The sequence below is a fragment of the Thamnophis sirtalis genome, unplaced genomic scaffold (genome assembly GCF_051295495.1).
Source record: "Thamnophis sirtalis isolate CommonGarterSnake01/CBP01778 unplaced genomic scaffold, rThaSir2_p1.2 scaffold_1, whole genome shotgun sequence".
NCBI classification, from domain to species: domain Eukaryota; kingdom Metazoa; phylum Chordata; class Lepidosauria; order Squamata; family Natricidae; genus Thamnophis; species Thamnophis sirtalis.
This window is the reverse complement of record NW_028261381.1, coordinates 124,029,857-124,055,165: the sequence shown is the minus strand read 5'-3', so window position 1 is coordinate 124,055,165 and position 25,309 is coordinate 124,029,857. Positions and strand designations below refer to the sequence as shown.

Genomic DNA, 25,309 nt, shown 5'->3' with positions numbered 1-25,309 from the left:
GTAACTCTTTTGCATTTATAACTACTTGTAGCAGCATCCTTTGATCACATGATTTCAATTTATACCCTTTTTGCTGATTTCCAGCAAAAAACACCCCTGTGGAAGCTGGATTACACATGCTTAAGAACCAAGATGATTCAATTAATGACTGTAAAAATTATTGTAAAATTGAGTCTGATTCAATTTGTGACCACAATGGAAAGTCTGCTCCCAGCTGTAGTAGTAAGTTGAGGACTACCTGTAAAAGGACTGCCTTTTACTTGTACACTGTCCAGAGTTCCTCTGTAGGGGAGATGGTCAGTTTCTAAATTTAATAAATAAATATAGCTGCTAATCAGTCTTAGTTCACAGCCAAATTGCAAAAAAACTCTTCATATAAAATATCTTTATAAGTTGCCTCCAAAACAATTTTCTATTCTTCTGAACAGAATATTGGAAATAAATTATGCTTAGGCCTCTGTATTTGTCCATCAGTAGAATAAGTATCTGAAAACAAACACAATGGGATGAGATTTTATTTAGTAGGAGAGCTAGCAAAATAAACCCCTGGTTGAAATTGGGCTGGCTCCAGCCAGGAGCTACAGAGAAAAAGAAGTTTCCTCAGCGTGGCTTCATGGGAGAAACCAATGGGCAATGGCTCAGTATTTTACTTATTTCTCCCGTCTCAGCTCCAACATTTTTCTTTCTTTGTCATGTAACCCAGAACTGAGTTGCAATCAAGGGGTTGGAGACAATATCAGTAGCCATTCTCTCTATACTTTCTCTGCTGCGTTCAACTAGCAGTACACTAAGAGGAATATTATAAATTTAGAATTTAAGTTGGATATTTTGCATGAAATGTTTGGGGGTTGTTTTTGGTAATCTGTAAAAAAAAAAGATTAATGATTAATTAAGCTGTTTCTCCTGCGCACATATCTGTAATTTTTTCTTCTCAACTGCTTCTAGGGCAAGGAGAACAGAATGGCTTTAAAGATTTTACAAGACCAGTGGGGACTACTGATGATAAATGTGAACTGCTTACTGCAGAAGAAGAGGCAGCTTTAAAACAAGAACAACAAAATAAAGAAAAGGAACTTATAGAAAAGATTCAGAAAGCTACAGTCTGTACCAATATTTCTTCTTTGGGTCGTGACCGCTTATATCGGCGTTATTGGCTTTTTTCATCAGTTCCAGGACTATTTGTGGAAGAAGACTATTCTGGTCTTACAGAAGACATGCTGTTGCCTCGACCATCTTCATTTCATAATAATGTACAGGCTCATCTTTCAGAAAAATCTCAGATAGTCATTAAAACTGGAGAATCTTTGACAGCAGAATCTACCTCCAAAACTTGTCAAGATTTGGAAACTAGTGCTATTGTAAATGTATCACAACCAATACAAAAGCCAAATAGGTGGTGCTTTTACAGTTCTCAGGAACAGTTTGACCAACTCCTAGAAGCTCTCAATTCCCGAGGATATAGGGAAAGTGCCTTGAAAGACGTTCTTTTACAGGAAAAATCCAGAATATGTGAACAATTTAGTAGTTTTCCTATTGAAAAATTCTATATTTCAGGTAAACATTCTAGGTGTTTGAATGTAGGCTTTATGGCAATTTAGTTTATATCATGTAGAATTTGTTCTTCTCTTAACAGTTGAGACAATTTGAGATTAAATGAATTATAGTTTGTTTATAGAGTACTATCAATATAATCCATGCATTTTGCAATATGGTCTTTAACCAAAAAAATAATAATCTTACTAGGACTATATAAAACATTCCATACTTTGCAAAGATTTTGCTACATATTAGATTTTATTTATATTTCACTATGCCCAAAAACTTTAGATGGCTAACAGCCTACTGAAATCTTATAAAATAACCACCTGAACAGAAATGTAACTGTAATAATATGAAAATAAGAGATATCAAAAACAATCTTAAGTTCTTAACTTTTGAATGCTGTCTCAAAGAACCAGTTTTTTGTTGCTGGGCAGAAAGTGTTGGCTCTTTAAACCTCTTTCATTGAACAGTATATTCCGAGCAGCATTGTTATTCCAAAATATTGTTACAGCATTACTAATACAAAATAATTAAATGATATTTATCACAGTAATACTAAAAAAAGATTAATGGTCAAGTATGAAGGTATTTTGTATAATCTCTTAATGTTACAGAAAAAACACAGAATGAAGCCAAGCCACAGTTTGGACGTGGAAAAATGCAGAATGGCTGTGATATAGTCCAAAAATCTGCAGAAAAGCAACTTGAATTAAGACTTAGAGACTTTCTCTTAGACATTGAAGATAGGATTTTCCAAGGAACATTGGGCTGCATTAAGGTATTTGACACCTTAATTTTTATAGAGAATGGTATATTATGAAATTGCTGAGCTCTTTCAAAGCACTAAATTTATTTGCTTGAGAATGCAAATGCAATTTAAAATACTAGTTAGATTTTTCTGTGTGACAGATAAATAAATAAATATAATTGAACTTACAGGTAATGGACAGATACAGTTGGAGAGCAGCCTTAGAAAATGGGCAGTATGAACTTCTAAATGAAGAAAATAAAGAAAACGGTGTAATAAAATCTGTTAATGAAAATGTAGAAGAGATGGAAATAGATAATCAAATAAGAATTCTTGCAAAAGACAGGTAACAGTTCTTGCCTAGATATTTTATTTTTTTAATTAATATTTGAATGGATAGATTTCATCTCTAACCACCTATTTCATATTGCATGATATAATCCTGCAATCTTAGAAAATGTTGATCAGTCAATATTCTCTTTGGATTTTTTTTAAAATAGAGTGTGTGCATATAATAGAGAAAGCCTAAAACACATTGGGAAAAGTATTTTGTCATTAATTTGCACAATATTGATTTGTCAATTTTTGTACAATATCAAACTCCATACATACATTTTATGAAACTGCAATTCTTAATAAACAACACCAAAAAGGAATTAAGAGAGATGTGCAAAGGCACCACTAGATAGGAGAGAGAATTTAGTAAGCCAGGACTGTATAAATGATTTAACATTTGGTAAGAGATCTGAGGGAAAGGGTAGCCTTCCCTCCACCATTTTTAAAACAAATTCTATTTCTTATAATAAAAGTGAACCAGCATCTAAATTTAAAAATAAGACTGTTGAGAATCTCCCCCCCCCCCAATTTAAGCTTGGCTATTTATAGGAAAAAATGGCTTACCTACAACTATTTTTCCTTTCTTTTGTTTGCTTAAAAATAAATGAGCTATAGCTCAATGATATACCACAAATATTTTTTTGCAATTCTCAAGCTAAATCATTAAAAATTGCAGATAAGATTCTTTTCTTAAACACTAGAGAGCAAAATCACCAATCATTAAGATATTGGCCAGTGACCTGACTTAATATAGGTGATGACTTGTAGGTAATGACATGACACTGTCATTCAAGTAATCACATTTCTGAATACAGTAAATACAGTGGAGGGATGGATCTCTTTTTAGAAGCATATTTTTTGTACATAAGAACATTTAACAAAGCTCTAGTAATGATTGTGTGAAGCATGCTAATATGGAGCCATTGATGCGTTTTGAGCTTTGTTGGTATATTGGAGATGTTTTGTTACCGAACTAGGGAACATATTCAGTACTAAATGAGAATTGGGTTTGCTCTCTGTTTATACATAGTAACTTATTCTGTCAGAGTTGGTGGGCTCAATGTCATTTTATCCATGGTAGTTCTTTGACTATGTGGTTGTTTACTGCTTGTTTGTCTGAGTTGGTACTTCCTTGATTTGAGTATTATTTGCAACTTGATTGTCTGGTGATAATCCTAGTGTTATTCCGTGCTTATCGGGATATCGATTGCTGGCAAGGAAGTGTTCTAGTGTTTTTGTTTCCTTTTTAGCTTTTTTATTGTCTCTTATGAAAGTTGTTTATGTGCCTGTTTCATGGCTGATTTCTCTAAGTGCCAAGCTTCTAAGAATTCCCTAGCAGTTTTTGGATTTAGCTTGGGCTAGGATGCTCACAGTTTCCAATTGAAACTATGATTAAATCTGTCCATATGTTTGCCAGTGGTCATTATAATTAATTTGCTAACAGTATAATAATTTGTAAAGACATAAGACTAAACAATTTTCTGAAACTTTCATAATTAAAAGAAAAATTGTGAATTTTTAACAGCATTAAAAATTGATGTGCTAGAATCTTGATATTAACAAGATTTAAATATAGCACAACATTGCAATTGATGGCCTATTAGATATTACAAAATCTAATATACTAATACTCTTTCAAAATTTTCTGAGAAAGGAAATGCAGTTTTAAGTAGTTTCTTTATAAACACCATCTGAACCAGAGAATTCTGGTGTCATTTTTTTATGAATTGCACAAAACATACTGCTTTGTTCCCTGCTTTTAGAATAAAAATATGGCTTTTATATTTGTTTGTATGTATGTTTATACACTACCAGAGTTTCTCTGTGAGAGAGGCAGGAAGTTTATAAATGTGATAAATGAATTTCAGCAGTTATATTCTGTTCAAACAAGGCTTTTGAAGTTGATTTATGTGTAAATGCTTCTTAATAAAGTATTTATTGCAGTTATAAGTTCTACTTAGTAGGATGCAAATTCATGAATTCTCGTCCTGATCATTCTTATTCCTTATTCCACATAGGTGAAGTGAAAGGGGGCAGAGGCTGCAGGCAATATTTCTTTGTTGCAGCCACATAGTGTAGAACTACCTTGCTCGTTGCATTTACTTTTCCACTCTCATTCTGGCGGCCTGGAAACAATTAAAGACAGGTGTTCCACAGAGCCTCTGGGGAATGAATAATCACTCTTATACTTACTGCTTTTATAGTTACTTGTGCTTTTCCTGGTCTTTATGTTTTTATTCTGATTTTATGTTATAACCTATCAGGATTATTTTTGTCCAACCTGGCAATATGTAAACAATAAAATAATACCAAATGCAATAAATACATGGTTTAAGTTATTGATCAATTTTAAACTTTATTTTAGATTGATAGGATTAAAACCTGAATCTCGAAGTACTACTTCAACTAATACGAGTACACCACAGCCTATGAATAATACTGTACATTATTTGGCATTGGCGTTGCTTCAAATACAGCAAGGAATTGAACGCAAATTTCTCAAAGCCCCACTTGGTAAGTATTTACTTCTGAAACTCTCTTGATTTATGAAGGAAAAGGTAATCTGGATCAAACAGATGTGTCAACTGATTGCCTAGCAGATATATTAAGCAGTTTGTTAAAATTAGGAACATGTAAGGAAGTTGGAGTTTGAAAATTGTCACTGTATTTTAGAGACAAGTGACCTGAACATGTGTGCAAAGATCATTCATGAAATTAGTAAAAAGTGAATTTCAAACAAGTTCTATGTCTGTACTTTTCATCCTAAGTCCAAAGAAATAAATTTACAGAGAATCTTCAAAAAAACCTGGACAAATAAGATTATCTTAAAATGGATTTGAAAACCCCTGTAATAAATAGGAACAATAATGAAGCACACTTGAAGCTTTTTCTTATTCAAGTCGTCTCCAAATATTCACAACCCTGTGGACCATAGCATGCCAGGCTCCCTTGTCCTCCCTTATCTCCCAGAATTTACTAAAATTCATGTTCATTGCTTTGATGACACTAATAATCTCATCTTTTGTCTCAGGCAAAAGACAATATACATAATGGAGGATTGAAAATGTTTGTAAAACTGCAAAATTCACAATCATTTTGGTAATAAACATTGCTACAGTGAAAGACAACGTCAATTTTTAGCCACACTTTTATTTCCCATTTCTCCTCCCCACCCCAATGGTCCTGGTTCCTATAGCAGTGCGATCTTATTTTTGGAAAAATAGGCTATGCTAGTGAAAGATTCTCTTCTGTTTCCAAATGAACTTGAAATAGATTAGTTTAGTTTTAGTTTTATTAAACTTGTATGCCGCCCTATTCCCCGAGGGGACTCAGGGCAGCTAACAAAACCGAATAGGGAAAGGGGGAGTACAAAAAACAAGAAGACAAAACAAATACAAACAACAAATTAAAAACTCATCAACAGCCGCAACCATTCGAGTGGGGCTGGAAACTCATCAGCCCCAGGCTGCCGGAACCGCCAGGTTTTAACGGCTTTGCGGAAAGCCTGTAGGGTGGTGAGGGTCCGAATCTCCATGGGCAGATCATTCCAGAGGGCCGGAGCAGCCACAGAGAAGGCCCTCCCCCGAGGGGTCGACAGTCGACATTGGCTAGTTGATGGAATCTGGAGGAGGCCTAATCTGTGGGATCTAATTGGTCGTAGGGAGATAATTGGCAGAAGGCGGTCTCTCAAGTACTCAGGTCCAATACCATGTAGGGCTTTAAAAGTAACGACTAGCACCTTGAAGCGCGTCCGGAGTCCAATAGGCAGCCAGTGCAGCTCACGGAGGATAGGTGTAACGTGGGTGTACCGAGGTGCACCCACAATCGCTCGCGCGGCTGCATTCTGGACAAGTAACTAGGTGATGCAGAAGAAAATAAAAGATCAGAAAGGTGATAAAATGAGGAAAAATGATAATCTATATATGAAATATTTTCCAAAGTATTGCTTTTCATAAAGTGCATGGCAGTTATCCAGTTTATAACCAAGGTAATGGGACAAAGCTGGAATTGTTTATTCCAAAAACAAACGTGCTGGTATTAATAGGGTAAAAGTTCTGATAGACATAGCAGTTTGATGATCTGGCAGAAACATGATTATTTCAAAGAAGTGAAATTATATCCAAAGGGAATGGTAGCTTTTCTTTTTTTCTGGGCAGTTTCAATTTGGTCACTGCCTTTTAAGCTGTCATGCCACTAGACTAGATTAAGATTATATTTTGTTTGACCTTATTGTAGTACGTTTTAAATAAATTGTGGAAGAATGAACCCTAGCTAGTTTTTTGTCTTCCAACAAATTGGCATTTGAAATCACATCGCCACTCTCATTGGCTTGTTTTTCATATGTGTGAAAAATTTATGTGCAGAAGAATTATTTATCTAATTCTTTTGACATTACAAGAAAGAAAAGAGATAGTTTAAATAGTAACTGGTAATTCTTGAAGGTGAATTTGATTATGTGCAGATGAATTAATATTCTGAATTTTAGGGAATCAGTAAGCAGGTATATCACCAACAATCTGATCTTCTGATAAAGATGAATTATTTGAGGAAAAGTAGTACAATGTATACGTGTTTGTTTAGAAAGATAAGGATATTTTTAGTCTGTGCTACTGAAGAGGACTATTGCAATCAAAAGCCACTGGGGTAAATTTACAAATTTTATTCTGTTTTTCACATTTTAGGCACCAGATAACACTGTTATGTCCACCTAATTATTCTAAGCCATCTGTCCAGTATACATATTCATAATATTATATGGATTATTTATATTATATTCTAATTTTATATATTATTTTAAAAATAGTTTCTTGAATAATAACTTCTGTGAGAATTAAAGCTGAAGTAGGATCACAGAGAAACTAACACTATGTTGTTTATAATCTAGATAGATCCTCTATTGTCTGAATCAGTTTCTAATTTCTCATTAACTTTTGAAGTTTTCTAAAACTTTTTGGAATACCAAATGTTTGTATCTATCAAATGACTCCATTTAGTTCATTTAACACTGTGAAAAAGAGACTATATTTAAATTTACAAAATGAGTATATTACTTTTAATCAAGGTTGATTATTCTGCATATTTTTGTGCTATGCAAATAGTACTAGAACACAGATGTTTCGCTGCATAATAAATAATAGTGTGATATTGTTTTCTTTATTTGAAGATGGCAGTGATGGTGGCCGTTTACACAAAACAGTCTTGGATCGTTGGCGAGAATCTCTCCTTTCTTCTGCTAGCCTCTCTCAGATTTTTCTTCATCTCTCAACACTGGAGCGAAGTGTAATCTGGTCTAAGTCTATTTTAAATACTCGGTGCAAAATGTGTAGAAAGAAAGGAGATGCTGAGAGCATGGTGCTTTGTGATGGCTGTGATCGAGGCTATCATATCTACTGTATAAGACCAAAGCTTAAGGTAATTTGAAGTATTTTCTTTAGAAGATTAAAACTTATTTCTGATGTACAAAAACATTTCAGTAATACATTCTGGCTCTCTTCAAGGCTGTTCCTGATGGAGACTGGTTTTGTCCAGAATGTCGACCTAAGCAGCGCTCTAGGCGACTTTCATCCAGACAGAGACCATCTGTGGAAAGCGATGAAGAGGCTATAGAAGAAATTAAAGAAGAAGATGAAACTAGTTATGAGGAAACTGGGCAAAGTGAAGATGATTATGAAGAGGAAGAAGAGGATGAGAATATTGATAATTCTGATTCTCAAGAAGATGAAAAAAGGTAAATCAAAAACTAAGTAAGAAATATGCAGAAGTTGCATATAGACTTCCAGTAGTCTCTAGTTTTCTTTCTAGGGATACAAATCTTGGAGATATAAGCAAGAGAGCACGTGTGTATATTACTTTAACACAAACAACCACATGACAAAGTAATAACAGTGGAGCATTGGGATAGCTGCAAGAAATATTATTTTCCTACAAATAAGAACTGGTGGGATACAATAGACAAAAGGAAAATGAAGATGCTAAAGTGCTCTGGGATTTTAGAATCTGAACAAACAAGCACTTGCCACATAACAACACAGGTTTAACAATCATCAATAAATACAAAAAAGTTTGTACAGTGGATGTGGCAGAACCTGGAGACAGCAGAATAGAAGAGGAAGAACTGGATAAAATTGAATTATACTTGAATAAAGTACAGTAGCTACCTATTTATCTATTCATAGATTTAGCCTTTGGTTTCAACATTTAGCCAGAGAAATGGACTACTCCTGATTGCACATTCTTCTAGATCAAGAGTGACTGAAGATCTGTATAGTAATTTAATGTTCTCTACCTGTTACTATGCCAGAAACATCTTGTAATTCATCCATATTCCAGAAAACACCAAATTAAAGTAGTCCATTATACTGCACTAACATTTCCAGTTAGTTAAAAAAGGTGAGACCTGACTAGAACTACTAACTGAAAAATATCTTCCTAGATTTTAAACTTTTCCATTGATTATTGCTTATCATACTTAAACTCCTGTATTAATTGACATCAGGTTATATAAAGAAATGCTAATACCCATTTTGGAATGTCCTTGTGCTAACATTACCATCTTTGAAAACCATCATTTGTGCGCTTTGAAAGTAATAACATAGCTGATGATTCTAGAATGGAATTTCTTCACTGCAGTGTCTCATTTGTACTGTATATACACTTAAAAAATCTGATTGAATGTATCTTACTTTTTTCATTAAGTGCTGAATTCACAAGTTTAAAGAATAAAACAATAAAAAAATATAGTGTCACAAACATTTATAATTGTCTAATTTCTTACAGCTTATCCAAATTGGGGAACCCTCAAGTAAAACTTACTTTAAGAACAAGAGCCTCAAAGCTTGCTAGTAATCAGCTGAGTACTGGAAGATACAACTCTCGCAGTCAGCAGAATACACCTAAGCAAATTGGCTCTTCATATAAAGCTCCTGGAAAGAATATTAGAAAAACAAAATCTGCTCCTCCATCAGGGACAAAAACACTACGACTTAGCAGTCGTATTACTCGCCATAATCAAGAGATGCTGAAGGCAGATGCGTTTATAGAGTTGACCAGCCATCGAAGACAACGCAGAGGAATAAAGACAACAGACACTACTCCAGACAGTAGTTCTGGTTCCTTTGGCTTCAGAATTATTGAGGAAATGAATTTAAGGAAAGAGAAAAGCTCTCCGATTTCAGTAGAAAAAAAACCACAAGATACAGACCCCCCCAAAAGGGGTAGGAAACGTCAGTCTACAGGTATATCAAATTTTTAAAATAAAATTGACTGCCAGAATAAATTCAGCTCATATTTAGTGTCACTTGGTTGCTTTGTGAAGTAGTCCAATACTGCTTTTGATTATTAAGAATGGAGGGTATTTAATGGGTTAATTTGCAAGTGTAAAATTATTTGTAGCAATATTGAAGAAATACTGCTTACTTACTTTGATTTGGGGTAGTTTGAATAGGATGAGAATTCTTAACCGAATCATTTCAACTGGGTTTATTTTTGTTTTTTTTTATGCTTATTGACTAGCCAGCTTCATAATATTCAACATAATATGTTGAAAGCAAACAGAAACCAGGATCAGAAAATGCTTGGAATAGTTGAAAATGCCTAAATAAAATATTGTTCATTGGTGACATGAGTTTCTCTCAGGGTAGGCAATTGATAATATTTGTATGATGACATCGCAATTTGCTGCAGACACCATTGATCGGAGAAACTGTTGTTGGAAGAGTGAGCTATGTTTGCATCAACTTTTGTGAATTTAACAAGAAGCTTGAATTGAAATAAATTAGCACAAGTGTCAGTACAGTTATCTGTTTCCTGATCATGTTTTTCTTCATAAAATAGAACAAACCAGGCTCAGAACAATTTATTTCTAATTATACAGTATGGAATTGTAAAAAGTACTTTTTCTTTCTTGTGTTCCAATTTTGAGAATATGGAGTCTAGTTGTGTAAATAGGCATGGAAGATTAATTGGCAAATGACGTTTCTTTTAATTCACCTTTTTTGGCTGAAACACTTGGGATTGAGTTATATCTGTATTCTGGAAGCAAGTCATAAATGAAAACTATACAACCATCCATAGCATGCTCATTCAGTAACCACCCATTCAGCAACTGTTCTAAGTTACAACATGCTAAATGCAGGGTTTTGTGATCATCCTTATAATTCGGCTTTTGTGATCAAGCAATTACAATTTGAGTACTTGAGAACCAACTCATAATTATGACAGTGCAGTGTTCCATGGTAATGTGATTACCATTTTCAACCATTACTACTGGCTTTTGACAAACAAAGTCAATGGGGAAGCCAATAGGAGGTTGCAAATAGCGATCACATGATCATAGGAATTGTGCACACAGAATTCATCTAACAACTGGAACAGCTGTTATAAGTCAGTCATGTGATGATTGCATCACTCAGTGACAAAGTTGCCGTTCCTAATTACCATAATTGAGCAAAGACTACCTATAATCCAAAGACCTGAACAAGTTTATAATGCTGGATATATTACATTTTCTCTACTTTCTCTACATTTGTCTTTTTTGATGTCCATGTGTGATCCTATTATTTCAGAATCATCTCAAGTGCCACTGAATCGGAGAACCTCAGGGCGTCAGGGTGGGGTACATGAATTATCTGCTTTTGAGCAGCTTGTTGTAGAACTGGTGCGACATGATGACAGTTGGCCTTTTATGAAATTGGTTTCCAAAATACAGGTAACTAATAATTTCAGAATACTAAAATAATTAACTTAAATGTATATTTATTGGAAATAATTGTAAGGAGGAAAAATAACTAAATGTAAATGAAATCTGCTCTTCATAAATATGTTATATTGGGAAAGAAAATTGCAAACAAATAAATAGGCCTCATAGATAAAATTAAAACCTTTTAGATTTCTTGAGTAACATACTAAAATTCAAGTCCTATAAATATTCAAATTACATTTTGAAATTCTTTCCTTCATTGAGACTTGCAAATGCAATTATTTTTGCAAATAGATGGCAGTGTTATGATAGGAAGTAGAGAATGCATCATTATAAAAAATGTTGTTGCTTCTCAGAGAACTGTAATGGACCAGAAATTATTATGTGAAATAACAATCCATAAACAGCTGTTGAAGACAGGGAGAAAATAGAAGTTACAATAAGGTTTCAGCAGAGGGCAGTGTGTATCTGATATGTCTGGGCTCAGAAGCTAAGCTATCATAATACAGTTGGTATTAGGTGGGAGTAGAGAATACCAAGACAATAAGGTAGATTGGAAATTTTAAAAACCTCTTTCCAGACAAAGGAAATGGCAAACCACTTCCATATTCTTTCCAGGGAACCCTACATAAAAGTATCTTGGAAGTCAAATGTTAAATTTGAAGGAATTTTCACTTAAGTATCACTACATGTGCTGTTTGAAAAATAACAAATATGCTGTTAGGTTATACAATCAGTAAGCCAGCTTTGATGGGTAGTATGGATGCAGAACTAATTAACATGTGTAGTATTATTAAAATCAACTAAATAATATTGCTTATGCTCCAAAACAGTTAGCTAAATTCGGTGAATTAAAAAAAGCAAAGGGGGATTAGGCCTTGTTAGTGCTTGGTTGAGAAATGTTCTTCAAGGCCCCCCCCTTCCCCCCGGAGTATTACAGTACATACCTTGGTCTTCAGGTGGTCTTGGTTAGTTGACCATTCCTGGGGAGGTTAACACTGACGTTGAATTGCCTTCATTTGCACATGATCTGCCAGACAGTGAAGTTGTAGAGGCCAAATTCTTTAGAAATAGTTTTGTAACTTTTTCCAGCCTGGTGAGTATCAACCACTATTTTTCAGAGGTCCTCAGAAATCTTCTTTGTTCAAGCCAGGACAAACTTCCATATATCTGTGTTGATATTAGACCTTAATAGTGAATACCCAAGATTCTGTTCGTTAGGAAGGATCTCCCATACTCAAACCTGATGGTCATCTCATTGATTGAAACACCTGATTAATTTCCCCTTCAAATGAACTGATAATCCTAGAGGTTCACATATTTTTGCCATATAGAAATATGTAGTTTTGAGTCCTTTTCCTCAATGAATAATGAACAAATATATTTGCTTAATTGGGTTTTCTCTATGTACTTTTAGGATGTATGGAGATGTTTTAGATCATGTTTAGACAGAAATATTTAAAATTCAAATGGGTTCACAAACTTCGTATTTAAGCACTTTGTGTTAAGCTATAATTTTCTTCCACACAATCTGAAAACTAATTTATGTCAAATATAGTTATATGAATTTCATTCTTCATACCAAAGAAGCAATACTAATTGCTTGGAAGCAAAGGACTTGCCTAGGAATGACAGAAAAAAGTTTTGTTTTGTATGAAATTATCTCTTAATTTTTTTGGTTTACTTTATACTGTACAGGTACCAGACTACTACGATATAATAAAAAAGCCCATCGCTTTAAATATAATCCGTGAAAAAGTGAACAAATGTGAATACAAAGTAGCCTGTAAGTAATGTTGACTAAATAAATTAACAATGTTTAAAAAATTTAATTTAAATAACCACAAGCTTTTGGATAATGAATTTAGAAAATAACACTGGAATAGTAATCTCCAGTGCAATAGTTCTAACAGCATTTGGCTTATATTACATGCGTTGATGCTTAGAATATTATATACTAGAGTTCTGCGGTGCTACAGATTCAAAAGGAAAAGTGTGTTTTGAAGTGCAGAGTTGCTTTTTACACTAGCAGCTCTTTTAAGCAGCTGCATTTTTTGCCTTGAGTTGTGTGAAGCTGTAGTATATTTTCCCTTTTAATCAGAAACACGGCATTCCCCTGGGACATACCTATGTAAACACAATTAACATTTAAATAAAATATTAGAATGTATTGTCTCTCTGTCACATTTATGCTGGCTTATTCTGAGAGAAAGATTGTGATCTTCCTTTACAATTCCAATCTGAGAGGTTCCTTGGGGTGGGAGAATTGCTGGCAATAAGAATGGTATTTAGATTAAAAAAAACAGGTTCTGGTCCTTAACCACTATGTTGGATTAGCTCTCATAGAAACAACTGCAATTTCACAGATAAACTCTTTGTTTAAAAATATTTGTTTTTAGTACTATAAAGGCATATTTATATTTTTCCTTACAGCGGAATTCATTGAAGATGTTGAGCTGATGTTTTCAAACTGCTTTGAATATAATGCTCGTAATACAAGCGAAGCAAAAGCTGGAACAAGACTTCAGGCATTTTTTCATGTTCAGGCTCAAAAACTTGGACTTTCGGTTACATCAGGTTACATGAACCATGTTGTTCCAGCAGCCAAAAAGTCACGCATCTAACTTCTTTTTATATCTTAAGAAGAACTTCTTAGGACTTAAATTAGAAGAAGCCTTTATATTTTCATAGAAAATGAAACACTTAAATCATGCAGCCATAGAAAGCAATAACATCTGCCACACCTTGGAAGTGTGGCCTGCACTATATTCTCAATTTATTAAGCACTCAGGAAAATGTAGGAATGGTTCCCCTTTCTACAGTTTTGTTCAGTGTCTAATAATTTTGATATGTATTGAATACAGTACTGATTTATAGTAGCTTTGGTATTTTAAAGACCATTTTTGTCCAAATGCTTTTTTTTTCAGCACCAGCTATTCTTATATTGTTTTAGAGAACAATATTTTCTTTTGTAGACTGTGGCATAGTTTTGTAAGAATTTTACCTTGGCTATAATCATAATATGCAATACGTACAGTAGAAAGAGTGAAATATATGAAGTCATTGCATACCAGTTTTTGACACTACGTGAATGAGTACAATTTTATATATTTGAAATTACTGTGCCAGTGCTGTTTGGAAAAATTAAACTTGACTTTATTAAGTAAGATATTTATTTAGCTTACAAATAATTTGTGTATTTGTTTTTTATTTATAAAATATTTACTTTGCAAATTAAAAAAAAAACCCTTAATTTTATTTTCATTGTGTTTTGTTTATACTTTTCATAATTGACCTCTTTTTATCTGAGAGTTCTTCCACCAAAACAGTAACTTACCAGACTGTATATTCATTTGTACAATTTTGGTAAAAAAATGAAAAAAAAATCAAGTATTATTTTACATGTACTAGTGAACAACTCCCTTTGTGAAACTAACTTCTATGGATAGATTTATTCCTATGGGTAGTTAGTTCAGGTAAGTGGTGTGATACCTTAACCATCAGATTATTGCCATTCATCAGCAGTACTGCTTGCATACTAAATGTCATGCTTTTTCACAGGCAGCTTCAAAACAGCTGCCTAATTATTTTTCTAAAGGTTTATCAATTTAGTAAATATTTTTCTTCAAATATTGTTCAATTGTTTTTTAAAATGTCCACTAATTTACAAGTCAGAATTAAAGTTACTGATCTACTTACTTTGGTCTCAAGTATTATTTTACATGTACTAGTGAACAACTCCCTTTGTGAAACTAACTTCTATGGGTAGATTTGTTCCTACGGGTAGTTATCATTTTCAAATGTGTTTAGCTTACAGGAAGACAAAATTTGCAAGGTATTTTAATGATGGACAACATAAACTGTTTCCACCATTTCTTGTTCACTCACTTCTGATTCTTTATAACAGACATCATTTGTCAGGATTGTCTATCAGTAAAGGCTTGATGGCACATAATCCAACCCATCCTTCCTTGCTTCATTGTGTCCTTGAAGGTTGATGCTTGTGTATCTGGCCATCTTGCCTTCTGTCACCATTTTTATAATTGCCTTCAGTCATCAGGAACTTCTCCAGAAAATCTAGGTTTTGTATTATTTAATTTAAACATCTACACTTTATTTCATTCTTAATGCTTTGACACAGGGTTCTAATTTTAACTTCATCTATTATTGGTTCCTGGTAATCATAAAATTTCTTCACTAAGTAACTGATGTCCCGCTAAATCCTTGTTTTTAGAAGTGTGACTTTCTATGGGTTTTTTTTTTCATTTTGTACATTTAGTAATTTCATTCTATGGACTGTTGAAGCCTGAATCACAAAAACTGTAGGATGAGCAACTATTTTGTAGTTTGAGTATTTTTAGCATTTTTCTTTTTTGTTACTGAAATATAAATTGATCTTTCCTGTCTTGGTCATTACTGGCTTTGATTCATACTATTGTGAATCACAAATAGTGCTTTAATTATACCGTGTACAGATAATACTTGAAGATGTCAGATCTGTCCCCACCCCAAAAACTACTTACGATCCGATTTCAAAATTATGACTGCTGCAGAGCTTCACAGTCACATAGAATAGAATATAACAGAGTTGAAAGGGACCTTGGAGGTCTACCTGCTTAGGCAGAAAACCCTATACCATTTCAGACAAAAGGTTATCCAATCTTTTCTTAAAAATTTCCAGTGTTGGACCATTCACAACTTCTGGAGGTAAGTTGTTCGGTTCCACCACAAAACCGCGGACGACAAAATCGCGGTCGACGAAAGCGCGTATGTGACGTCATCACAGCGCGACGAAAAAGATCGAAAAATGTAAAAATAAAGCGAAAACCTTACCCTAACCCCCCCAAACCTAAACCTAACCCTTAACCTAACGAAAAACCTAACGCTAACCCTTAACCTAACGCTAAACGTAACGCTAACTCTCTAAACCTAACCCTAACCCTTAACCTAACCCTAACCCTTAACCTAACGCTTACCTTTATGTGAATCGGCTTGCTGTAATTTAATTTTTATTTCAATTTTTCGATCTTTTTCGTCGCGCTGTGACATACACGATTTCGTCGACCGCGCTTTTGTGGAACGCGGTTTTGACGGGTCACGAGTTGTTCCACTGATAATTGTTTTAACTGTCAGGAAATTTCTAGTTCTAAGTTGCTTCTCTCCTTGATTAGTTTCCACCCATTGCTTTTTGTCCTGCCCTCAGGTGCTTTGGAGAATAGCTTGACTTTCTCTTCTTTGTGGCAGCCCCTCAGATCTTGGAACACTGCTATCATGTCACCCTAGTTCTTCTTTTCATCAGACCAGTTCCAGCAAACCTTCATGCACTAACTTTGGGTAGATTAGCCTTCACCACTGACCATCTACCTATCTCCTCCTCCTTACCAACTGTAGAGCTCTGGCCCTGTCTTTGGGGAAGAAAAGTAGGCCACTCCACCCCTCTGCCATGTGGCTCCAGACCTAAGTAGGTACCACAAATACATTCAGGCTGGTCTAAAAATGATGCCTCCTTCTGGGACAAAGCCATGGGGCTAGGGATACTGAGGAGTGGAGCAGCCTGCTCTCTTCTCAGTGCAAGCTCTTGAGAGGCACAGCAGATGGTAAGGCTGTGATGGCAGTGGGGAGGAGGGTGAGGGGGTAGATCTGGGTCCAAGTAGGTCCAAGGCATGCAGAGACCTTCAAGGAGGGAGACCTTAAGAGGCTTGAGGCAGGTGGGTCTGGCCCTGCACTAGGGCTCCCAGGAACCTCATGTTCTGTTTAATGTCCCATGTGATTGATTAATGACCACAAGTGGGATGGAAGAGGTCATTAAGTGAAGCAAGGTTTCCCCCAAATGCCATAATCAAATCAAGCAATTTCTAGTCTCCCCAGAGGTTGGACCTTCAGAAAAACTGGGAGCAGGGAAACGGGTTTACATCAGGGCTCAGATAGATGACCTCCAAGGAGATCCACAAGACAATTCTTTACCTTTCATGGTTTAGGAAGGACAGCTATTGCACAATGGTCCTTTATAGAGGGAAGACGTATAACTCGGTCATGACAGTAAGACAGCTGGTCATGGGAGTGTGTTTAAAATTCAGCATCAGGTTCTTGGGAACTTATGAGGGCAGATGTCAAAGATTATGTTTCACTTTGTGATGCTCACTACCGAGCAAAATATGTTCCTGGAAAGCCAGCTGTCTTGCTGCAACCTCTAGGCTCAATTTTGCCACCCTGGAACACTTATTATTATTGTTATTTACCACCAAGTTTTGGAAGACCCCTTTTCAATTATTAAACTTTAAAATTCATTTGTCAACTTCTCTGCATCTGGCATCCAATGGGGAATCCAAGAGGTTGAATCAAATATTACAGGAATATTTAAGATGCTAATGTATGTCATTTACAGAGTTATCTGCCCACATACAGCCCCTCACCCTGCCTCCTCTCGCTCCGCACACAACACCTATCTGCTTCTGAGTTGCTTGGGACTTGCAACTTCCTGCTGGCTTCCTCACTGACTTGTGGGAAGTTGGCAGGAGATTGCCTCAAATAATGACCATGAGATTTGGTTAATAATAGCACCGAACCGGCAGTAACACTGGCAGAAACCTACTCCTGAACCCCATGATCATGTGATCAAAATTCAGATGCTTGGCAACTGGTTCATAATTCTGACCATTGCTGAATCCCAACATCCTGTGATCACCTACAATCTTTTGACAAGCAAAGTCAATGGGAAAGACCGATTCACTTATAACTGGTTTTCTAACTTATCAATTGGACTGATTTGCTTAACAACTGCAGCAAGAAAGGTCATAAAATGGGGCAAAACTCACTTAACAAATGTCTCAATTAACAACAGAAATTTTGGGCTTAAATATGGTCATAAGTTGAGGACTGCCTGTATTAAAACCGAACTAAGAAAGCTAAGTGCCAGACTGAATGGAGATAATGTCTTCTTATCATGGCAGCCACCTCCAGCAGTGAGTAACACCTACCCCCCCCCCCCCCCAGGGCTCCAGGACAGCTGGTAAAGTCAGGTTTTGAAACTCTTGGAAGGCCAAAAGGGAGGGTGCAGTTCTTACCTCCAGTGGTTGAATGTTCCACAGGGATGGGGCCAGAAAAGGCTCTTCTCCTTGACCCTTCCTGCTTCAATTACTTAGCAGACAAGATCCAGAGCAGGTCTCTTCCACTGGCACAAGAGTGGTAGGCTTGTCCCATCAGGAAGAGACAGCTCCTCAGATTTATCTTAATCACTATAATAAATATGTGTTTTCCCCTCATTATATAATCAGTATCTTCTTTCTTGTGATATAATTTTTTTTGTTTTATTTTAAGAAGTTGAAGAAATGAAAAAAAAATGGACATTTAAGCTATTTAAAAGGAAATTTCTTACTAAACTATTCCTCATATGATATAAATGGTATAAAGTATGAATATTTACCTAATTAAATATTTTTCACCTGAAATTAGTTTTGAATCTTGGAATTGACCAGGTGCTTTTTCCAAAAGGCAACTACTGGACTGAAGAACTGAAGTTTCTTGGATGAGAAGCAAAATGTTTTCCTTGTTTGTGGAGAAGGAAGTAGGTTCTGTCACTCACATTCAACTCCACTTAACCTTGCTGTGAAAATTATTCCTCTCACAGCCTTGAGTGCCTTCCCCCTTCATCAGCTTTGTTATCCAACTGCTGCTACAGCTTAATTCTCAAGACCCCTATGAGCTTCTGATGGTGACTGCATGACAAACGAACCACCAATTGGCCAAACATATGTTGTGTGAACTCAGCATCTGGGTAGTTTAGAAGTCTGCATGTGGTGTGAATCCAGGAAAGTTAGTTAATTAATTAAACTATGGTAAAATTAATGGTGGGTGGGCATGTCCAGGAGCGTTGTTCAGTAAATGAGCCTCTCTCACACAACTACAATGCATGATACAGGACACCTTCTAGCCTCTTTCCATTTTGTCTCTGAGTTTTGGTATCTATTCTTCTTTAGCTAGGCCAGCCACCCACTCCTGATCTACGTGTGTGTCCTATAAAAATCTTTTAAATTGGTCTTGGTCTTTCCTACTGAAAAAGCAGCACCCACAAACACTACATTGCTGCCCAGCTCCCGCCCGTTCGGCTCTTTCTCCAGTTCCCACCCTTCACTCTCCTCCTTGTATCAGGCGGCGACCCTTCGGCTGCGATAGATTCATCCTGGGTTCATTTATGTCCGCTCTCTGGCATAATAAGGCGGTCCAACCTCAGCAGGTGCGCCCAGAGAAGCTCGGCCAGGAAGCGGCGCCAGGGGCAACTGCTCTGCAGCCGCCGCCGCCTCTCAACCATCTCTTCCAGGATCCAGCGCGGAGGCTCCAAGAGCAAAGAGCCCTTGCAGCCACACAAAGAGAGCCAAGCCCGTCGCAGGACGGGGTGGCCGAGAGCGGCGGGGGCCGCTATCCGCGGGAGGGGCCAAGTATGCGGCAGGACCCGTCTCACCTGCCGCGCCCCGCGTAACCGAAAAACGCCAGGGCGGCTGAGTAAGCCGCACAGAGGGGCTGCAAGGCAACGCCGCCGCCACATCCGTGCTCCGGAGCTGGCCCGCTGGACGGCGGGGCGGATGGCGTCGGCCAAGAGCGGGCGAAGGAAGAGAGGGTGCCCTCCTGGGATGTAATACGAAGCACCAGGGATTCCTCCCCCTGAGGAAGTCCCAGGCGGGCTCCGCTCTCCCTCTCACCCCCGAAGCGCTCTTAGGGCGAAGTTCTGGCGTCAAAAAAGGAGGGGAGCCCTCCGCCTTTCCCCCTCCCCATTTTGGCTTCTCCGCAGGGCTGGGCAGGGCCTGGAGCACGTGGTGAGGGAAGGCGAAGCCCATGTGACCGGCCTCCCTCTCCCCTCGAGCCCCCCGCCGATCGCCTCTCTTCTGCCCGCCTGCCTTCTCCGTGGTGGGCTCCGTAGCGTCAGTCCGACTCCGCTCCCTCGGCACAAGCGGCCGCCGCCATCACCCCCACCCCCCGCGCCGCCACCCAGCCCGGGCACCATGGTAAGAGCGCGGAGCAACCTGCCGCGCCTAAGCGCTCGCCGCTCGGACTCCGCCGGGATGACGGGACCAGGCTCCTGAGGGCGAGAGGGGCGACGAGAGCCCCGTGGCGGCGCCCGGCAGCCATTTTAGTCTAATTTTAGCCTAGGCTGAGGGGGTGGCAGCGGACGACCCCCCAGAGCAGGCCGCGGGGGAGGCTGGGGGGCGCCGCGGGCGGGTGGACGGGTCTCTCGGCCGTCCCCGAGAGAAGGGGAAAGGGAACGCCGGTGAAGGAGGCTTTGCCCCTCGGTGGCTCCTGTCGTGGTCTTGAAGAAATGCTCTCCACCGATCGGAACGCTTTCGTGGAGAGACGCGGAAAAATACCCGGGAGCGACGCGATTCGTGCTGGTTTCCTTCCCGTTTAGGTGCAGCGGGGAAGGTTTTTCTCTAAAATAGCGGCAGCATTTGGCCTTTTGCAGTCACGGAACGGGACGCAAATAACGGGACTGGCTTCTCCCCTCGCCGAGTTGCCTCGCCTTCTAGAGAGAGGACTGGGGCAGAAGAAACTCAGTGGGGCGGATAGGATGAAACCGAGCCCCCTAATTGCCTGGAAAGGATTCGTTTTATTCGCTTTCCCTTTTTATTGGCGTGTAATGCGGGAATTTAAAAAAAAAGGGCTAGTTGACTTCATCCACCCTTTTTTTGGTAGATTTGGGAGAAGAGAGGAATATTCCTTCCTCTAATTGAAGGATATGTAAGGTTGAACAGACGGTGCAAAATGACTTGAGCTTTTTCTCCCCCTCCCCCCCCCCGCAAAAAAGAGAAACGAACATTTTCTGTGCTTTCGTCTCCCCTTTTTGTTGGGGATCCTTTGTATGACTTCCATCTTATAACGGCATGTCTACTGGCACATTATGTATCTGATAAGATGTAGCTTTCTTTTGCCTAACTGGGAAAAGCGATCTCTTAACAGAAAGGCAGGTGTGATGGAATGACGCATAGCTGGGTTTCCCCCCTCCCTTGTGGCACTAGCTTATTGCTTCTGAATGAAGAACATGGGATAAAACCATTGTTTTCCTTTGTTAGGTGGCTTTAATTAATCAGAATGTTGGGGCAGAAGCACCTCCTCATTGGGAAAGCTGAGTGCAGTATACCAGTGAATACCATTCACCACCTATGGCTATTGCTTATATCTAAGGAGTTATTCAAACATGGGGGAGTGGGTCATCTTTACTCTTTTAATCTATTCCAGAGAATGCTGCCCATTAGAGCCTGCCCACTGCCAGTATGTGACTGAAAATCCAACAGAACAGCAGGAATGTCCTGATTGTATTTGAATGACATTATTATACAGCTGTTCCTGTTGGTGCTAGATAGTATGTGTACACAAAAGGCTCGATTTTCTTCTAACAGTAGAGAAGGAAAATGGCAAAGGTTGCCACTCTGTAAAAGAGAACACTGAGATAACTCTTATATTTTGTTTACAGAACAATGCTTGGGGTTTGGCTATATGAGTAAATAACTGAATTGTTTTTGTGTAATAAAACATCAATTAAAAACATAATCCTATATTTCTTTGTGTGTTAAAGACAAACACCAGCTTCAGCTTGTGCCATTACTTTTCTGGATGCACTCATGAATCCCTAGTAGCGTGATGTAAGGGTTAAAGTGATAAAATAAAATCTGGAAGACCCAGGTTCAAATCTACCTTCAACCACAGAAGCTCCTAGGTTACTTTGAAGCAGATTCTATTTTTCATATGACCCCACCCCCCAAGAGATAAAGCTCCAGGCAAAACTGGAGAAGGGAAGTGCTATGTGTTCCTTGCTGTACTCAAAAAAAGGGTAGTAAATCTAAAGTCTTAATTTCTGTGCAGAGACTTGTTTACATGAAAATGAAGTTTCTGCAAGTATAGTTTGACTTATGTCTCACATTTTAGGGTGTTCTTTATATATTAAAGTTGTGCTGTGGGTTGCTTTCCACTAGGCTCATTCCGGCATAATATTTAATACTAAATATAATAGAGAAAATTTCATAGATTTTTCATGCAAATTTTGCATCCTTATTTCATTCACTGCAATAGAATGAAAGCTAGAAAAAAAATCTATGGCTTTAAATAACTACGACTTTAAGGAACACCTCCTCTTAGTCAGATGGTGTGAGTTACATTCTTTTAGACATGGCTGTGCAAGATTTAATGAGCTTCAGTGTAATTGTACATTCTGTCCTTGGTTATTTCATCCTGTAGTGATTTCAGTGAAGTATATACAAAATAGTATTAACTAAAATTTAAGTACATAACATAAATCCTGATACAACGCAAGATACATTTATTCTGCCTCCCGAACAAAATTAGAATATTTAGGTATTATAGTATTGGGAGAAAAGCCTGTATAATATTAGGACCATTTCCTTGGATATTAGCATTTCCTTGAATTTGATTGGCATTAATCATAGATAACTGTAGATAATGTTAGCAAATATTGAACCTCAAAGAGTGTTCAAAATGTTCCAAATTTTACTAGGGACCAAGTTTACAAGATTCTCACAGCTTGATTCTATGCCTATCTCCCTTGAGGTAAATATTGCTGAATTCAGTAGGGCTGCTCTTAGTATGTCTTCAAATTCAGTATATATTAACAAGTATTATTTCAATTTGTTTTATAGGCTTCTGGCGTAACAGTGAATGATGAAGTTATCAAGGTTTTCAATGATATGAAAGTACGGAAATCTTCAACATCGGAGGAGATTAAAAAAAGAAAGAAAGCAGTTCTTTTCTGTTTAAGTGCTGACAAAAAGCAAATAATTGTAGAAGAAGCAAAGCAGATATTAGTTGGTGACATTGGTGTCACAGTCGAGGACCCTTATATAGCCTTTGTGAAGCTGTTACCACTGAATGATTGCCGATATGCTTTGTATGATGCAACATATGAAACAAAGGAATCTAAAAAGGAAGATCTGGTATTTATATTCTGGTGTGTAAGTCAAAGGATTACTGTTAAAAACACAGTTGACTTTCCAAGATTTAGAGCTGAATTAACCAATTTCTCCTCTCCTCTGTAGGGCCCCAGAAAATGCCCCTTTAAAATCAAAGATGATCTACGCAAGCTCTAAAGATGCCATTAAAAAGAAATTTACAGGTATGAGTAGAAAACATGTCATAAGACAATTTTGATTTTAGTAGCAATTGCATTCAGACTAATTTTTTAAATTTCTGCTCAAGGAGCAGGCAGATTTCTATATATTCATTATTTTTAAGCAACTTTATAAAAGAAAATCCTTGCCACTAAAATATCGAACAAAACATATGTATTTTCATTTGTGTTTTTCAGGTATTAAGCACGAGTGGCAGGTAAATGGGTATGAAGATATTAAAGATCGTTCAACACTGGGAGAGAAACTAGGAGGCAATGTGGTAGTTACACTTGAAGGAAAACCCTTATAAAAGGACAGGCATGTGCCATCCAGAGCTTCCATTTTTGCAGCTCATTCAGTTGGAATAATACTAATTCCTTTTTTGGCCCCATCTTCCAGAACCCAAATACCCAAAGAAGATATCATTAACAGTCTACAAATGTCCATCGTTAGACTATTTTTTAAACCTGGTAGTTTTATGTAGAATCCATGGAATGCCTTCCATATATTTTAGCCCAAACTGTAGGCATTTCTTGCAAATGTGTACAATGAATGTGATAGTTGATGTGGATAGTCTAGCCAAGCAAAAAGAAAAGGTTTAAGTTAATTGATTGCCTTTAAACTCCTTGCTTTAAACTCTTGTCCAATGATCACATGGGACTCTATTTGGTTTTACTTTACAGTTGCACTTGCAATTCCAGGAGGCTTTTGTGCATTCAGACACCTCACATGCCTTTATAAGCCTATTTTTTGGGACATGACAGCACATAACACTATGCATTTTAAGCACTTTTTGTAATATGTTTGATTTCTTCTTCCATCTCCCTAGAATGCCAATTAATTTATGGAATTGTGTCATCAGTATCTTGTATCTTGGTCCTCATTTCTGTTAAATGAACTAACTGTAATTATGCCTTTTTTGTTTTTTGCCCATGAAATATATGCTACTGAACAGGAGTAGGAATTGTTTACCATGCAGATCTTGCAACCTAAACATATTTTGTGAAGCATCATTCATAATGGCAATTTCTATATAAGGGAACTGTAAATGTAACTCTAATTTGAAATAAGATATCAAATCACCACACCACAATAAAATCTGTAGCTTATTACAGAAAGCCCCTTTGTTTTAATGGGAAAATGTACGAAACATATACAAATATATTTTGTATCACTTCCCATCCCTCTAGTATATTCCATTTCAATCACTAATCTATTACATTGTGATTTTACTCTTACAGTGATTTGAATATGCAACCTACAGTGATTTGAATATGCAACCTTCCCAAATCTATGGTTGCTTTAATATGTTTCATTATTAGGAAACAATTAGTCCAGCAACTTATCCTGGTTCAGAAAAAAACATACAATAAAAATTATTAGCTAACCTAGAATGTTATTTCAGGATACTTTCCCCAGTTTTGCGTTAGTTTAGTATTTCATGTTCCACTTTTTTGTCTAGTCATAGAGCAGCTGTTTTCCAGTTAACTTTTGTACAAATAGGTCTGAAAGCTTTTGCTGCTACTAAGTCTTGCATCAGGAACCTTTGGCTAAAAGCCAGACACTACACTCCATATAGAGAATTTGATCTGCTCTGTACGAGCAGTTCTCCGTTAGCCAAAGCTATTTATGGCAAACACATGCTTTTGTATCTTGTCATCGGTTCTCCACAAATGGCAAAACTGGACAGGGTTCTATTGGTATGCATAAAGGAACTTTGTTAGGCAGCCAGTCGCTGTTGAAGTGTGCATACCACTAGAAAGAATGTATTCATCAAAGGACAAAAATTTAAAACAGTTGCAATTTCTTAACAGAAGATGCCAGAGAATACAAATAAATTTTAATCAGATTTTAAATTGTTTTAAGACTCTTTGA

The 25,309-nt window shown here is 37.2% G+C and overlaps 2 protein-coding genes across 2 annotated transcripts in view; both read left to right on the top strand.

Annotated features, from left to right (window-relative positions):
- The window catches only part of BAZ1A (bromodomain adjacent to zinc finger domain 1A), a 50,173-nt gene extending 35,151 nt beyond the window's left edge, over window positions 1–15,022 (top strand). The window contains exons 17-26 of the mRNA XM_014072816.2: window positions 946–1,554; window positions 2,157–2,320; window positions 2,482–2,636; window positions 4,992–5,140; window positions 7,791–8,038; window positions 8,125–8,354; window positions 9,404–9,861; window positions 11,191–11,333; window positions 13,023–13,110; window positions 13,758–15,022. Coding sequence (XP_013928291.2) covers window positions 946–1,554; window positions 2,157–2,320; window positions 2,482–2,636; window positions 4,992–5,140; window positions 7,791–8,038; window positions 8,125–8,354; window positions 9,404–9,861; window positions 11,191–11,333; window positions 13,023–13,110; window positions 13,758–13,948 — 2,435 coding nt within the window. The 3' untranslated portion in view covers window positions 13,949–15,022. The remainder of the gene's footprint in view (window positions 1–945; window positions 1,555–2,156; window positions 2,321–2,481; window positions 2,637–4,991; window positions 5,141–7,790; window positions 8,039–8,124; window positions 8,355–9,403; window positions 9,862–11,190; window positions 11,334–13,022; window positions 13,111–13,757) is intronic.
- Window positions 15,023–20,177: 5,155 nt separating this feature from the next.
- CFL2 (cofilin 2) lies at window positions 20,178–24,693 on the top strand. Its single transcript, XM_014072820.2, has 4 exons — window positions 20,178–20,323; window positions 22,967–23,274; window positions 23,363–23,439; window positions 23,632–24,693. The coding sequence occupies exons 1-4, from the start codon at window positions 20,321–20,323 to the stop codon at window positions 23,742–23,744; spliced, it is 501 nt and encodes a 166-aa protein (XP_013928295.1). The 5' UTR covers window positions 20,178–20,320; the 3' UTR covers window positions 23,745–24,693.
- Window positions 24,694–25,309: the final 616 nt, after the last annotated feature.

Excerpts from the sequence above, each read along its gene's own strand:
- CFL2 (XM_014072820.2), top strand. Across the intron at positions 23,275-23,362 it reads GATCTGGTATTTATATTCTG|GGCCCCAGAAAATGCCCCTT; the intron begins GTGTGTAAGTCA and ends TCTCCTCTGTAG. Across the intron at positions 23,440-23,631 it reads CATTAAAAAGAAATTTACAG|GTATTAAGCACGAGTGGCAG; the intron begins GTATGAGTAGAA and ends TGTGTTTTTCAG.